Genomic DNA, 17,141 nt, shown 5'->3' on the forward strand with positions numbered 1-17,141 from the left:
AGAGAGAGAGAGAGAGAGAGAGAGAGAGAGAGAGAGAGAGAGAGAGCGTCATATTGTTGTGGCATCTTCCTATACTATAGCTACCTTATATCTAACCATATGTAAATGTTATATAAATATCTACTAATGAGTTCAGTCTGAATCAGTTGTAAAGGCAACTATGAAAATATTAGTGCATATTGGGTTTGTTTGGGATACAGTTGCAATCAGAATAATTCAACGCTCTTGACCTGCAAGACATTCTGCTAATGTGGACAAAACTATCAATTAAACCAAACTGCTATATAAAGTGTATTATACCCCTTTGAGTTGTTCTGAATGAAAAAGTTGATGATAATTATTATTATTATTATTATTATTATTATTATTATTTTTACTGATTCATCTTTTATTTCCTTATAAATGTTGCTTATAATAATTATCTGAGACCTGTCTACTGATTTTTTATTTTTAAATAAGATTTAAATCTGATGATTGGATAGCCCACTCAAGAACATTGTATGACCCATCTCTGAACCAAACTTGCATATATTTGGATGTACAGTATTTGGGATAATTGTCCTATTGGAGTGTCCAGTGATCATCAAGCTTTAGTCTACGCACTGAAGTTTTACTCTTTGCCAGTGGCCTCATAAATTCAATAATCCATTATGTCCTTAATACAGTAAAGATTTCCACGTCATGAAACAGCAAATTCCCCTAACAAGACTGGTCCACCTCTGTTTGACCACGGTGATAGTATTCTCATGAGCTTTGCCTTTTTTTGTACCAGACCTCGCTGATCCATTGGTCCAATAAGTTCCAGTTTAGTCACATTTCTCATAAAACATTCTTCCAGAACTGCAGGTTATTTAAATTGCCATGTTATTTTCTCCTCAGTCTAGAGTAGTGTTCATTAAGATGTCCAAACATTATGGCCATGCCTTTTTAGTTTTTTGTCTAATACTCTGCATTGAAATATTTTGTAAGTAAACTAAGGGTTTTCTGAGTTGGTCTGATCAAACGTTTTACTACCTTTGATAATATTGTGCTTTTTCTTTAACTACTCCAAAATTTTCTCCAACCCTAACCCTAAACCTAAATTTTCTTTACAATAACAAGGTTTCTACCCTACTATACAAATAAATCAAAAGAACAATATTGAATTTGGGTTTAAAAATTATGACATAGCTGAATTATATATATATATATAGTGTGTGTGTGTGTGTGTGTGTGTATTTGTGTGTGTGTGTGCGCGTGTATGTGTGTGTGTCTGGGGGATTGAATAATTTTCATTATAACTGTACATATGGGTAAGCATTGTCAGATTATATCAGGAGCATTATGTTAATCGTTTGCAGGTTAACAGGATTACAGTAATCTGTCAAGGACATTTACTTTCTGTCTCGTTTATAGCCAGGAGTGTGACTAGGCTCTATGGTCCATTTTAGACATAAGAGTTATGTGACCGATGCTTATAACATGTTTTATGCACTGGAAAATGTGTAAACAACAAACTGTAATAAATGTTGGTAACTCTTTTTATTTTATAGTCCACTTTAGACATTCTAATTATAAGTAACTTTGCAATGATATGTCAATTTATTCTACTACTTTATTCTACTTATTCTACTTCTATATATCAGCAAATGAATGCGTTAGTTGACATGCAGTTTTCAAGTTACTTAATTAGCAGAATGTTACCAAAATGTTTGCAATTTGTACACAAAAAGACTGGAATTTATATATATATATATATATATATATATATATTGTAATTTTATTATTTTTTATATATATTAGGATTTTGTTCAATTTTATGTTGTTTTGTTAAAACTACCCAATTGTACCTACCTGTACATACATAATGAATAATGATTCATTATTTAAGTATATATTTCATACCTAGTGTTCAAAACATAATTTTGTATTATGTGCAGTGTAGACCAAGTGCACTAGTCTGCAAACCAGCTAACTCACATTATTGTCTTGAAATATTTCTGTTAATCAGCTATGGGTCCACCATAACTTAAAACTGTTTTGATGAATGCAGATTGCCATTCCTTCTATATTCTTTGAATAATGATAAAGTATGGAGCAAGATTTTGGTACTGTCCATATCAATGTTTTTGCAAGGTACCAAAAGACCAATCACACCAGACTTGGCCATGTGACCAATCAGAGCAGAGCAGCCTCTCAGAAAGCAAGGGTTCTAAGAGATCAGGGCCCTGTTCCCCAATAACGCTCACTCTTAGCCTCGAGAAGATATATCTTACCAAAGTTGTTTATATTCCTAAGTGTGTTCCCCGAAGTGTCCCTTAGGAAGCTTGGCGCTGTCCCAAGTGAAGGTACCACCTAAGTCGTGGTATTGGAGGTGGAGAGAGCATTGTACTTACTCTTCCCCCACCTACAATTCCTGCCAGACCGAGACTCAAACTCACAACCCTTGGATTGCAAGTCCAACACTCTAACCGTTAGGCCACGACTTATGCAATGACAAAAGAGGACACGACTAGAAATTGGTTTTATGTTTATGTCTCATTGCTCCGGCCGGACAGGGCATCACAATATGTTAAGAGATGTAACATTTTCGTCATACGTCATAGGCCAAACACAACGCACTGGATAGCTGGCCAATCAGAGCACACCTCGCATTTCAGACCGATGAGCCTTTAAAAAATCGATGCGTTTCAAAAGGCGGGGCACAGAGGAGAAACAATGATTTACAGTATGTGGATAATTAAGTTTTTTTTTTTTTTTTTTTTTTTACCTTCATCCACATAAACACATTTTTATTACAACAAATACACCAAAAATGTTCTTCTTTTTTTTAGCAACATCATATGGCCCCTTTAAGCACCAAATAGTGGTTTAATGGCAAAATGATATAATATGCAATTGATAAAATATTCAATCTTGGAGCTCCTTCCACTGGGCAACTAAATAATGCATAACTTTCAAAATATGCTTTTTTTAGTTGTTGCTAAACACTGTTGCAACATTGGAGACAACCAAAATGGGCAGTGCTAGGAAGATTTCAGGAATGGTTTGAAAACCCCTGTTCTAAAAAAAGCAACCTCATCTGTCTTGCGTTGTGTCATCACAGAAATTCAGTCTGTTCTTCACATGTTTGACTGCATGTTTCTCCCCAAGGCTGCCCAGTGAGCAGTAATGACATCACACTGCACACAAGCATTGCCAAATTCATTCATGCATTCATTCATGGCAATAGCGCTGTGTGATTGCTCTCTGTGCATGCCTTTCATGGTCATAATGTTCATGCTGGCACTTGAACATGAAAAAAACCTGATAATCCACATTATTCAGTATGATTTGACAATGTCCTAAAGAATACCTTAATAAAGATTAATAAATGTTGTCAAAATATACTGCTCTTTTTTTTTTCTTTTCTTTTTTTTTACTGTTAGTGATGAGGCCTTATTGTTTTAGCAAGATTATTAAATTGACTGACTGGCAATAGTTGATGAGAAATGAACTGAGTTGGATGATGGCATCAATGTTTTCTACATGTTCTTAGATTAATTAATCTAATTTTAATAATTGATCAACTTTACACAGTTATTAAACTGAACTGAATCAACAATGAACTGATTTAATATGAATAATGACTAATGAATATGATGAGCTCTAATTCACTAATGTAGCATTCTGATTATGTCATGTCCTGTTTGTTGCTGCCATGTGTATTGAGTTTGAGCTCCATCACATTCTTTTTTTATAGACTATTTTTTATCTTAAAAATCTATTTTATGCAACATCATTTTCATTTCTATAATGTGTGAATATATCCTCTATCGTATTCTACACCAAAAACAATCAGAGCATCTTATCGTTATCACTAGTTTTATTTTGATTTCCCAAATCTGCTATTTAGCTTATAGCCCGTTAGCATCGACAGCGTGGTTGCCGCTAATACCGCTTGCATTGCTAATACTCTATTCACATACTCTAATACTCTATTCACACACATTACCATTGTTTTACTCACTGTTACTAGCTTTAATGGTGAATGTATGTCTACCTTTGAGTGCAGGTGAGGACACGTTTGAGCTCCATTCGGTGAGCGGAGAGCCATGCTGGAAACCTCCCAGGCTGATACTCACAAGTTTGGGGTAGGTATATAGTGCACTGCTAACAGTCCCACAACTACTCCGTGTGTTTTTATCTGCACAGGCCCTGTGCACCGAGGACACAATCTTCCCAGAGGTCCTTCACTCCTGCGACGGGACACCACAGAACCTGGGTGCATCCACAACAAGGACACGAGCCAGGCCCCAGGTGACGACTTCTCCCCCTCCAGTCTTTGAGATCTCCACCCAGAACGCTGTGATTTTCGGAGACTCCATCATCTGACACGTCCGTGCTAAGCTAGCCAAAGGTAAAGTGCACACTCACTGTTTCCCTGGTGCTCGTGTTCTGGATGTTTCTGCATAGATACCTGCAATCCTGAAGGCCGACAAGAGCCCCACACTACAGCAGATGGAGACATTGAAGAAGGACTTCAGGAGCCTGATCGAGATGGTGCCCACAGTGATGATCATCGTGTCAGGACCACTGCCCACATATCGATGAGGACACGAAAGGTTCATTAGACTTTTTGCTTTAAACGAATGGTTATTGTCATGGTGTAAAGAACAGAAACTACTATTTGTTAATAATTGGAATCTTTTCTGGGAATGTCCTAGGCTTTTTTGCGCTGTGTCGGTGCAGAAGTCCTTTTGGACAGCATCTCCAGGACACTTCGCTCCATGACTAGTAAGCCAATTCTCAAATAACTACTATTATGATCTACCTGTTTATATGATAGAAGTACTGGGACTGTCCAGTCTATTAAGACTGTGTCTTTTCCTGAATAGTGGGGTCAAAATATAAATCTTATTCGTGATTTAACCAGAAAAATGTAAATTAAATTCGAAATACTTCTGCTTAATGTTACACTGTCAGATATGCTAAAGAAATCTATTGTATCTCTTGCTGTGGCTACTGTGTATAGACCACCAGGGCCGTATACAGAATTCCTAAAGTAATTTGCAGATTTCCTCTCAGAACTTTTGTTTACCATTGATAAAGCACTAATCGTCTGAGATTTTAATATTCACGTTGATAATACAAATGATGCATTAGGACTTGCGTTTACTGACCTAATAAATGTCAAGCAAAATGTCACCGGGTCACTCATTGTTTTAATCATACACTAAATTTAATTATATTGCATGGAATTGATCTTACTGATATAGATATCATACCTCAAAGTGATGATGTTTCTGACCATTTCATTGTATCTTGCATGCTGCGTATCATTGATATTAACTATATGGCTCAGCGTTACCGTCTGGGCAGAGCTACTGTATTGTTCCAGCCACCAAAGACAGATTCGACATATCAAGTGTTTAAGCTGAGAAAATTTATAATTTTAAGAGGAAAATATGTTGATTTTAAATTTCATGGCATCAACACATCTCAAAAAAGTTGGGACAAGGCCATGTTTACCACTATGAGGCATTCTCTCTTCTTTTTATAACAGTCTGCAAACGTCTGGGGACTAAATAAATAAAGGTGACTTGACTTGACTTAAAAAATGTACTTAATTAAATGGCCCCAAAAAATAAGGCCCTTAAATTTTTAGCTCCTGCATACCTTACTAGCCTTATACCATGCTACAACCCATCATGCTCCCTAAGGTCACAAAATGCTAGACTTTTGGTAGTTCCTAGGATAGCAAAGTCCACTAAACGAAGTAGAGCATTTGGCTCCCAAACTCTGGAATAGCCTTCCTGATAATGTTCAGGATTCAGACACACGCTCTCTGATTAAAAACAAATCTCTTTCGCCAAGCATTCAATTAATGCATCTCATAATTTGTGACTGCAGTTGTATCTGAGCAAATGTGCATTATTATTCTTTAGCTTGGCTTAAACTAATTATTTTACTTGGTTGGAAAAGCAGCTGAACTAATTATGTCTCTATTTGTTTCTCTGTTTTGCCACAAGCTCCAGTCTGGATCCAGAAGTCAAGTCAAGTCACCTTTATTTATATAGTGCTTTAAACAAAATGCATTGCGTCAAAGCAACTGAACAACATTCATTAGGAAAACAGTGTGTCAATAATGCAAAATGACAGTTAAAGGCAGTTCATCATTGAATTCAGTGATGTCATCTCTGTTCAGATTAAATAGTGTCTGTGCATTTATTTGCAATCAAGTCAATGATATCGCTGTAGATGAAGTGTCACCAACTAAGCAAGCCAGAGGCGACAGCGGCAAGGAACCGAAACTCCATCGGTGACAGAATGGAGAAAAAAACCTTGGGAGAAACCAGGCTCAGTTGGGGGCCAGTTCTCCTCTGACCAGACGAAACCAGTAGTTCAATTCCAGGCTGCAGCAAAGTCAGATTGTGCAGAAGAATCATCTGTTTCCTGTGGTCTTGTCCTAGTGGTTGTCTTGACAAGTTCTTTACAGGGGATCTGTATCTGGGGGACACATGAGAATAGATGATGCAAACCCTTCAGAGGACCTCCGATGATGCTAACACTGAAACAACATACAAAACTAACAAATATTGCTGGAAGTCTGATTGCATCATATAATAATTGCTATTAATAGTCCATCATCTGGTTGACTACATCTTGAATTAATTTTTCTGAAAATTCCTGCCATATGCACATAAACTGACAGTCACCACTTATAAGCTACTACTAAATATTGTAGAAACGTAATTTTTCTGTAAAGTTGCTTTGCAATGATTTGTATCATAAAAGCACTATACAAATAAACTTTAATTTAATTGATGAATAATCTACTATCATCTTTTCAGAGCGGCCTTACAGAATGATTAAATTTAGTTTGGACCGTTGAATCAGTATTTCCCTGTTTATCACTGTAAAGGTGCCTTGAAACAATCTGTATTGTATAAAGCTCTATATAAATAAAGCTGACTTGACTTGACTTGTGAAATATTAATAATATTTCTTAATTTTACATAAATACATTAACTTGCTTCTGAAAATCCTACAGTTTTTATGTGCATGTTTCACTCATTTTTTAATTTTTTAAGTTGTTTCAACATTTGGAGCACAGTGCGCATATATGTGACCCTGGACCAAAAAAATCTGTCTTAAAGTCATTGGGGTATATAAAAAAAAAAAAAAAAAAAAAAAATGAGTCAAAATTATAAAAAAAAATTTTAAGCCAAAAATCATTAGGGTTTTAAGTAAAGATCATGTTCCATGAAGATATTTTGTAAATTTCCTACTGTGAATATCAAAACTTTTTTTTTATTAGTAATATGCATTGTTAACAATTAATTTGGACAAGTTAAAAGGCTATTTTCTCAGTATTTCGATTTTTTTGCACCCTCAGATTTCAGATTTTCAAATAGTTGTATCTCAGCCAAATACTGTCCGAAACCATACATCACTGGGAAGCTGATTTGTTAAAATTGACACTTAAGACTGGTTTTGTGGTCCAGGGTCACATATAGTAACTAAAAGTCAATGCAGAGTGGGTCTTACTGGGTGCATGCCAGTGAATGGTTTAAATATGGAAAAAGCTTTTTTTGTGTAATTGAATATGTGTGAGCACTAAAAGAGAAAGGGGGACTCAGTGTAATGAAAAACAGAGATATTTACAGACTGACGAGAAAGAACAGATTTAGGCCACCGAGAGTAAGCATATGTGGTACAAAGACACATACAGTTGCATAATCATCATGGAGAAGCTCAATCCACAAACACAAACTCAATTACACAAGCACAAATATGTAGAAGGGGGCATCTTATATGGACAGACAATGCTTTATTCAATAATGTGAGGTAAACATGAGAGTAATATAACTGAAAACAAAGACTACAAATTTTTGACACCAGAATAACCATCAGCCACAAACTGACATTTATTGATTTAAAATCTTAAACGTGTTAAATAAAAAAAATGTTTCCTTTAATAATTTGGCAAGTACATCTGATTCTATATGATATACAAAGAGGAACTACACTTCAATTACCATGAATACCTTTTATTTCCTAGTTAAAAAAAAATCCATGCATTAATGCACGATCACTCGCCCAGAGACACAAACACTGTGACACTAAAAAAGGAAAGACTGGATTGAGTCAGTGGCTTATGTAATTGTGACCCATGCACTGTTCTTGCTCTGAGGGGCTTACAGCATGCCAAGCAATGTCAAAATAAGTTGCATAATAGAAATGTTTTATCAGAGGACCAGATATCAAACAAAGACATTTTCAGGACTGAAAGACTGTTTGGCTCCTACCTTCAAACATCATATGTCTGCGTTGATGTAAAAAAAAAAACAGTGTCACTGACAGTCCATATCATGAGTCTCATTCAAAGTCAAATTATCTCTAAATACTGTAGAAATCAAGGACATACACAATAAAATAAAATTGTGGACACTTAAGGCACCTAAATTCAAATTCTGTTTAAAAATGGTCAAAACAAGTCTGTGAATACTCAAGAGCAAATCAACTGTGCATCTGCAACCATTGTTATACGCATATATGAATATCTAAAGTTAGCTACAGCAGATGATTTTGCTAAAAAAATAAAAATAAAAACATTATTTCAAGGCGTTAGCTAACATAACTTGAGTGTTCATGGACTTGCTTTGACCATTCCAATAAGGTGGATGCTTTACTTATAGTGGCCTATAGAAATAGATACTAATCAGGCACATACTATACATAAAACGGTCACATGAACAAAATGAGAGGAGAGAAGGAAAACCGAATCCATGACAGAAAATGGAGATTATTAACCAAGATCTATACATTTCACCGAAGATCACCATTTTAAATTCAAAAAAGGTCATTTGGGTGATTCATGTAGAAACCAAATCTGAAAACTATGCTTCTTCAAACTCAAGTTCAAATCAGTGCTGAACTTTGAGAAAAGGTGATTTAAAAAAATATATCTATATTATAGGGCTGCGTGATTAATTAAATGCGATTGTCATTTGCATTTAGTAAAGTCGGTTCTGTAATCATCAGTAAATCATCACCCCGTGCTTTCAGATGGAGCAGCATTTATTACACAGAGCTATAGTTCACTGATAAGTTACGCAAAACAATGGCAAGCAATATTATTGCACAATTTAGAAAACTAAGAAATCGTTAGCGATAATGAAAGCTGTTTGCGTTGCTTCTCAGTGAACTACGGCTCTGTGTAATTAAGGCTGATTTATACTTCAGTCTCCAAACTCCTCCCTCCATATGTATTTGAGTTTTGTGTGTTTTTTGCACTTTAATATATTTAAATGTTACACCTTCTATTTTACAGCAGCAGTCTGTAAATTCTGCCTCTTTTTCGCCATCTATGTTTGAAAACCTGGAATTGCAGTTCCTTTCAGAATTATACTCCATGCGTGGGTTGTGATCCAGCGTGGATTAATCTGTTTTGAGGTGAATGTGTAGCTGTCAGTCACCGCACCGGAGTACAGTAATTATTCACTGTACTTCGTGATCACAGATTGTAGCCTACGTCTTTGAATATATGACCCAAATAAAAATGTCAATAAATCACGCTACCAACGGTGATTTAATCTAACGATCGATTAGCTCATATCACAAAACAAACAGTTGTACTGCCATGGTACGTTACAAGTCCTTGTGGAGATTGAAAGGATGCCATCTTCTTTTCCATTGTCGTCTCATGCGGACAACGATGCAGAAGAATAAATGAAAACCAACGCACAGCCTACAGCATAGAGGCTATGGTGTATATCCGACACAGAAGAATAAATCAGCCTTAAATGCTGTACCACCTGAAAGCATGTGAAAATACCACATTTAATAACATGTTTTTACTCCTAACTCACTTCATAACGTCAGTCGCAACATATTTCATAGTATTCTAAGCAGTGATAAAGGCATTGCATTATAAACATACTTTAATTAAAAATATAATAACTCAGATAAACCATATATTGTCATAATCATGTTTATCAGTCATGCTGAATCAATAAAAACAGTTAAATCTTCTATTTATCCAGCTACCGCTATAGGCATTTCCTGGGTTTCTTCTGCAAGGAGCCTTTGTATGAAGATTTACTGCTGATCACAGAACCATGCTTCACTGATATGCATCACAATCCCAGCTTCTGTCTAATCGTGATTTCGATTCCATTTTCGATTTATGGTGCAGCCCTATGTTATAATACTCTACCATTTCACCACATTTACCAAAAAAAAAAATATATATATATATATATATATTACATAATATAGAAGTAATTCATCCTTTGCCACAAACAAAAAACATTCAGTGTGTTTAACAGCACATTTATTATACAATAACAGGGTTACTCCATCCAAAACATTTTCTCATTATTCACTTACTACCATGTCATTCTAAACCCCCCCAAAAAATGTAATTAGTCTCCAAATTAGTGTAGCGCCATTTTGGCAAATCTGAACTGTACGCAGATGGCGAACGCTTCACACTGCACATTTGCTTTCAAACCAAAGTGTAAATACATGTAAAAAACGTATCATTGTGAGAGGGGCGCTGCACAAGATCACAGGCCCTATGCATAGGCAGTCCTGATGGAAATATCCAGGTAAAATAAAATATATTTCAGACCTTTCAAGGGCCCTCTCTTCCTTTGGGGCCCTGGTAATAAGTACTGGTTTTACCCCCAGTCCGACGCCCCTGAAGAGCGTACGGCATCTGCGTACAGCTCAGATTTGCCAAAATGGTGCTAGGCTGATTTGGAGAGACACAGAGGACAGGAATTGATGAATAAAGTCGTTATTTTTGTCTTCTTTGTGTACAAAAAGTATTCTCATTGCTTCACAATGTTACGGTTGAATCACTGATGGCAGATGGACTTTGATGATGCTTTTCATACTTTCCTGAACCTTGACACTTGTTATTTATTTGCCAGTCTAGGGGCAAGGTTTTTATCCAAATTATCCAAAAAGACGAACAAAGCTTTTACAGGTTTGGAACAACATGGGGGTAAATGAACAATGACAAAATCTTCATTTTGGGATGGAGTATCCCTTTAAGTGTAAAATATGGTCCTTCCTTAAAAATATGGTCCTTTCTCTTACCAATAAAATTGAGCTGTCAGATTTTGTAGAGGTTTAAAATGTATTAATCTACATTTATTGAAAAAGATCACAATGGAAGCAGACTTTCTGTAGCCTGAATACAGTATGTGTCCACAATGTCATTTTGACCTTATGTCCTCTGCTGCTTTTTGCCTTTTTTTCTTTTCTGTTTTTCCTCACATCTGTCAGGTCTTCTCTCCTTCATCTTTTTCTTAAGCTCTGTTTTCTCATCTTTCAGTGCAGGTATCTCTTCTTTCAGCTTCTGAAACTTCTTTAGATCAGCACAAAAAAGTACCTGAAACCCAAAAAAGACAAAAAGAATAAATAATTCTGTACTACTACTAATAATAATATTTTTAAAATACCATAATATTATTAATAATAATATCCGATTATGAGAAGCATTACTTACAGAGTGTGCCCAGCCTGCATAGGGACCCCAGAGTTTTCTAAAGAAGTCACCTGCAAAAGAGAATTTAAAAAAATCTAATTTATTTTAAAAGTAGGAAGACATGGCCTAAATGTTAGAGTTCAATCTCGGGCCAGCAATACCAAACTGAGGTCCCCTTAAGTAATACACCAAAACCCCAACTGCATAAATTGCTGCCCACTGCTCTGGGTGTGTGTTCACAGTGTGTGTGTTCACTGCTGTGTGTGTGCACTTTGGATGGGTAAAATGCAGAGAACGAATTCTGAGTATGGGTCACCATACTTGGCCGTATGTCACGTCACGTCACTCACTTATTTATTTTTTTGTGTGTGTCAGTCCAAAACTAACACAATTGCTATGCTGTTGTGAGTGGTTTCCAGGACGGGGTATCTTTTTTGGGTACTAACCAATCTCTTTGTAGACTCTATCAGTCAAAGTCTTCTGGCTGCTCCCGCCTGCAAAGCAGTAGTCACGTTTGGCAATTTGCCACACATGGGTGTCCACAGGAAGAGCCTCAAACTTATCCAGTGACATCAGACATACACAGTCAGCCACCTAATCCCAGCAAACATAGATTTTCACAAATGTGAGACAGTTATGATAAATAAATGCATTTAATAGCTAGAATAAACAGGCTTAAATTAAAATAAAATATCTCATGGTAAGGGAAGTATGCAGTAAAAGGGCATATGCCAAAAGCATACTCTATACAAATATACAAACACAAAAGTGTTGCACTGTATTGTAAAGAAAGTTAAAAGAGAAAATCCTCCATAGAAGCAGTTGAGAATGCTACAGTACTTGTGTCGCAACTGCAAGTTTAGAAGTTCCATTCAGGTACTTGTACATTTTTATGCATAAAATGTAGACTGAATAAATAGTTACTTTGAGACCAACTCCTGGAAGAGCTCTCAGTGAATCTCTGGCCTGCAGGTAGGGTGCGCTACGGAGTGACAGGAGCCAGTCAGGGTCATGAGAGTTCACTATGATTTGTGAGCTCTGCTGCAGGAAACGAGCCCGATAGCCAAAACCCAAATCACGCAAATGCATCTCCACACTAGGATCTGTCACATACATACAAAAAAAAAACATTAAAATATTAAACACTAGGTGCTTTATAATTTGGGATCATGATACATAAATGATTTTGAGAAACATTTATTCAGCAGCCAAATAATTTTATATAATGATGGTAAACTGTAAAACTAACTGTTATCACAGGCAACCCACTTCTTACATATAATGTATGCCATTCTCATGTCTATCATATCACAACATGCTCTTTTTTTCTCATTATTAAAACAATTTAAAGGGATGTTTCACGCAAGTATGAAAAAACTGTCAGTACTTCTCAATATCATGAGGACTTCAATTTATCTTCTAAACACAAAGATAATATTTATGAAATCTTAAAGGTATCTGTCCCTCCACTGAATATCCATTCTCATAAAAACTATTACACTTCAGAAAGTGAATATAACTTAAATACAACCTATATCCATATGAGACAGTTTAATACTAAGCAGTTTAATGCAAGTCTTCAAAAGACATGATATTGTTGAACAGATTTAATGATGATTTGATGTACAGATTTAATTTCAGCTTTTATTAACAGCATACATGACGCTCAAGAACAAACCTCATTGGTTCTTGCAGAAGCTTAAATGTGCTTGCACAAAATGTGAGAACAAATCACTTACACAAAGCAAACAAAGATTTGGGTGCATGGACTTCCTATGGAGGGACTTTTTCCAGACATTACGATATCTTTTTTTGTGTTGCAAAGATTGAACACAAGCCTTATGGATTTGAAACGCATGGGTGTGAGTAAATATTTTAAGGGGGAACTAATTTAAATTTAAATATTCAATATTTCAAGTTTATTTATGTATTTTTATTTAGTAAATACCAAAGTCCAATTTTTATTTTCTTTTTATTTATATTTGTATTATTTTAATTTAATATACATTATATTACATTTATAGGATCAATGGATCACTTGTACTGAGCTTCATGATGTAATTATGAATTAAAATAAATGGCCAGCCTGTTTCTGGTTATTTGTAATTGATTAAATATTTGTTAAGAAGAAAATTTTACAGTCTAAAATTTCAGAAGCAGAAAATTATATATTTTATATATTACTGTGTACATTATCTTTAAAATACAAAGGTTAAAAAAAAAAAAAACTTCAACCAAACTAGTACTAGAAAACAATGGCTGGTGAACACTGTAATTGTATCACTTTGAACCCAAAATAATGGAAACTTAAGATTAAGGGTGTCGTACCAGCTCGCTTTAAATAAAACAGTATGCATTACTGCAGTGCTCTATGTGTGAGAGGAGAGATGTGACAAATTTATGCACAGGATAACTAGTCATATTAAGCAGTATTGAACTTAAACATGTTTGATTAGCTACTGCATTCTATGAGCACTAATATAGCTACCTGTAAGAGCTTGCAGAGGGGGGAAATCATGATAGGCCACGCCATCAATCTTGAAGAGAAGAGCCCCGAGTGTCTGACACAGTCTGTCGACCATGCCCTGAATCCGCGAGATGTGATTATTAGAGCTACAGATGAATGAGAAAAGACACTCCACAGGGTCCTGACGCAACAAACACACTCCTGAGATGTTCAAACAGACAGATGCAGAAAAAAAAAGGTGTCTTGTATTAAGAACCACTGTTCCAAAAAGACCCTTTCTTCTAAATTGTTAAAGGTGAATGCAGTATATTTTGAATGATGTTGCACATGCAAATATGTCAGTTGTCTTGGATATAAATTATTGACACCTAGCAATGCTAATGCAGCCTCATGCAGAAGCGAATATTTTCAGCTACAGATGTTACTGTAATGTAGATGTGCACTCAGCCATGATCTGTTTCTTGAAAGTAAATATTGGATCTACATTTTTCAAAATAATTTTTCTGTTCTACATGTGCAAATATTCTTTTAATGAGAGAAAGAAAAAACACACCTGGTACCGCTTAAAAGGTGGTAATTACATATTGTCTCACCCATATGATTTTGAAAACATACAGAGCCCAGGGGGTGTCAAAGTGCTGGGCTAGATGAAGTATTAATTGTAGGGGTTCCCAATATATCTTTGTACACATACTGGTGCATCTCAAAAATATGAATATCATGGAAAAGTTCTTTATTTTTTTGTCATTTAACTTTATTTTTTGAAATATTTAAATTTGTGTGTGCAATGAAACTAGAATATAAGAAAGTTTGCTTTTTTAATTAAATTCCAAAAAATAAAGACCTTTTTTAATATATACATTTTATTTGTATTATTATTATTATTTTACTTAATGTCAACCTAAAGTCAATATTTTGCCTAAACGAAGAAAGCAGAAAAAAATTAGCAAATACATTTTTCTACAGCATGTTTTACTCTTACCAAGGGTGTCAGCATTATAAGAAAGCACAATATATGCTTTCCATTGTATGGAAGCACCATGAACATTCAGGCAAACACTGAATTTGTGTTCAGTAGAAAATCATATGACATAAGAAAATTCCTAAATAAATTTTTAATTTTATGTACCTTTGAAGATGTCTGCTGTATGTTTGAAGTGTGGATCCACAGTGCTCCAGTCCCTGTAGAGATCCCCTAATTTAACACCCAACTGGAAATAGTCCCTCAGAAGTTCCTCCTCTTTGTTGTCAGGCTCTGACATCACTGTGCAAAATCCCGCTTCGTCCTGCTTCATGTCAATCTTTCTTTTTGACATCGTCTCCAATAACTGCTCCTCCTCTTCCACCTTCCATTTCTGTTTGTTTTCTGTTCCTGGATTTATTTGATGACTGTAAACATAGTACCACAACGTATCCTCTGTTTGAGTTAGTGTCCACACTTTTCCTCGCATTACTCCCGTCCAATGACCATCTCCAGTCTCACGCCATCTAAAAGAATGGGCAATATGGTCACTCTTTATAGTGGAAAACAAACACAGAATTCATATGCATTATCAAAAACACAGCTTGTTTAATTCTAATGCTTTGTTCATAATGGAATACTAGTTTACTAATTACACAATACTACACAGTGCTACTGTACTGTACACTTCTTAATTCACTTCTTTCTTTATTTTATTTTTTAATACTGCCCATATTTTCATATCAGTATATTAGTATTCAGCAGCTTGGTGGGGGTGTTGTTAATTATATCACACATGAGGAGGTGGACCAGTCATTTACAGGCAAATATCTTAAAGGTACAGTATCGAAAACAGCCTCAAGGAGTTAATAAAATGCAAAACATAAAATGTGACCCCTATAAGAAAAGTTTCTGTTGAAGACAGCAATGAAACAGTAATGTATAGTTTACCGGAAAGTCTGACCACATCCCAGAGTGAGATCCAGCCGAAGTTCTGACCGGGGACATGACAGTGACCGCCATGCCTTACAACCCGCAGAGAGCAGAGCATGCTGGGACATTATGTAACTCTGTTCCTTACACCGTTAGGACAAGCCAAATCAGCTACTGTGATAACAAAAATACATTAAAGGAAACAACAACATAAACTAAAACAGATGTAAATGCATGCTATGGAAACACACACAAATCTATGGTTTGCGCATTACAAAAGTTGAAATGTACAATAGTCTGTAGCTATCAAAGAGACACAGATAAGTCAGACTATACCAGTATACTTAATATATCTTCATGCATGTACAAAAGTATTTTGTAATCCATTTGGTTGTTGCTAGGCTAGCTAATGTGTAACTTAATGCACATTCTTCCAAGCGACGTCCTCCATCAAGGTGCATTCAAATCGCAGTTTGTTTGTTTTTACACCAGATGTTTTATTATTTCGTATTGGAATTTAGTCAGTAAATTAATTACGTCTAATAATGAAAAGGATTGTCCTCCGAGATACAAATAGAAACCGTCTAGTAAATGACGGTGATTGATTGGTCCACCCTTCTTCTGTTGCTTCGGCAGACTAGACACATCAAAGGCGTATTGCTGCCCTCCACAGTTCATTTGAAGAACTCCTCTTAGTGGATTACATCCTAACATAAAATCCACTTCGGTGTAAAAAGGTAAAAATAGTGTGTGTGTGTGTGTGTGTGTGTGTGTGTGTGTGTGTGTGTGTGTGTGTGTGTGTGTGTGTGTGTGTGTGTGTGTGCTCTTGTTTTTGTGACATATCAGGACACAACTATGTATAATGACATGGTTATGACCATAGACAGTAAAAGGTTATGACACAGGTATTACAAGGAGATGCGACTTAAGAGCACATAACCCATGTCCCCATTTTTCAAAACGCTTATAAATCATACAGAAATTCTATAAATAAAGAAGATTCAATATACAAAAATATTTTATCTAGATTTTCTTTTAATAAAGAGTATTATAGTTCACAATTTCTGATCTTTATAGTATGTGTATGAATTCCGGCATTTTTACCATTAAGTGGCATCTCAACCATTTGGTATAGAGGCCGATATAAAAAAAATTATGGGATGTTCTGAAAAAAAAAAAAAAAAAAAAACATTGAATGTGGAAACTAGCGACATAAGAAGGCAAGAAATGCAAACAAAATAATTTTTCAAATGCCTTTTTCTTGGTGGGGCAGTCAAAGGGTTAATACAAGCGTTCTAAATATGGAATGAAACGTTCAC

The 17,141-nt window shown here is 35.5% G+C and overlaps 2 protein-coding genes across 4 annotated transcripts in view; one reads left to right on the plus strand and one right to left on the minus strand.

The window, feature by feature from the left end:
* The first annotated feature begins 4,733 nt into the window (after positions 1-4,733).
* The window catches only part of LOC127963152 (glutamine--tRNA ligase), a 30,334-nt gene continuing 17,926 nt past the window's right edge, over positions 4,734-17,141 (plus strand). Inside the window, exon 1 of the mRNA XM_052562904.1 lies at positions 4,734-4,755. Coding sequence (XP_052418864.1) covers positions 4,749-4,755 — 7 coding nt within the window. The 5' untranslated portion in view covers positions 4,734-4,748. The remainder of the gene's footprint in view (positions 4,756-17,141) is intronic.
* On the minus strand, positions 7,759-16,465 carry ogg1 (8-oxoguanine DNA glycosylase). Of its 3 annotated transcripts, none has more exons than XM_052562935.1 (8): positions 16,360-16,465; positions 15,841-15,996; positions 15,058-15,416; positions 13,950-14,129; positions 12,386-12,564; positions 11,908-12,055; positions 11,483-11,532; positions 7,759-11,365 (listed from the first exon to the last, which is right to left on the minus strand). In XM_052562935.1, exons 2-8 carry the CDS (start codon positions 15,948-15,950, stop codon positions 11,201-11,203), a joined length of 1,191 nt encoding a protein of 396 aa, XP_052418895.1. In that variant the 5' UTR covers positions 15,951-15,996; positions 16,360-16,465; the 3' UTR covers positions 7,759-11,200. The 3 variants fall into 3 exon arrangements, with proteins under 3 accessions (XP_052418895.1, XP_052418894.1, XP_052418893.1); XM_052562934.1 differs by having other exon boundaries at positions 15,841-15,993; positions 16,159-16,437; XM_052562933.1 differs by having other exon boundaries at positions 16,159-16,436.

This window comes from Carassius gibelio, chromosome B8 (assembly GCF_023724105.1).
Source record: "Carassius gibelio isolate Cgi1373 ecotype wild population from Czech Republic chromosome B8, carGib1.2-hapl.c, whole genome shotgun sequence".
Lineage (NCBI taxonomy): Eukaryota > Metazoa > Chordata > Actinopteri > Cypriniformes > Cyprinidae > Carassius > Carassius gibelio.

Coding starts and splice junctions, on each gene's coding strand:
- ogg1 (XM_052562935.1), bottom strand. CDS start 15,950: ATGTCCCAGCATGCTCTGCTCTCTGCGGGTTGTAAGGCATGGCGGTCA. Junction 15,417..15,840: donor GGATGTGGTCAGACTTTCCG/GTAAACTATACA, acceptor CCATTCTTTTAG/ATGGCGTGAGACTGGAGATG. Junction 11,533..11,907: donor TAGAGTCTACAAAGAGATTG/GTTAGTACCCAA, acceptor TCTCTTTTGCAG/GTGACTTCTTTAGAAAACTC.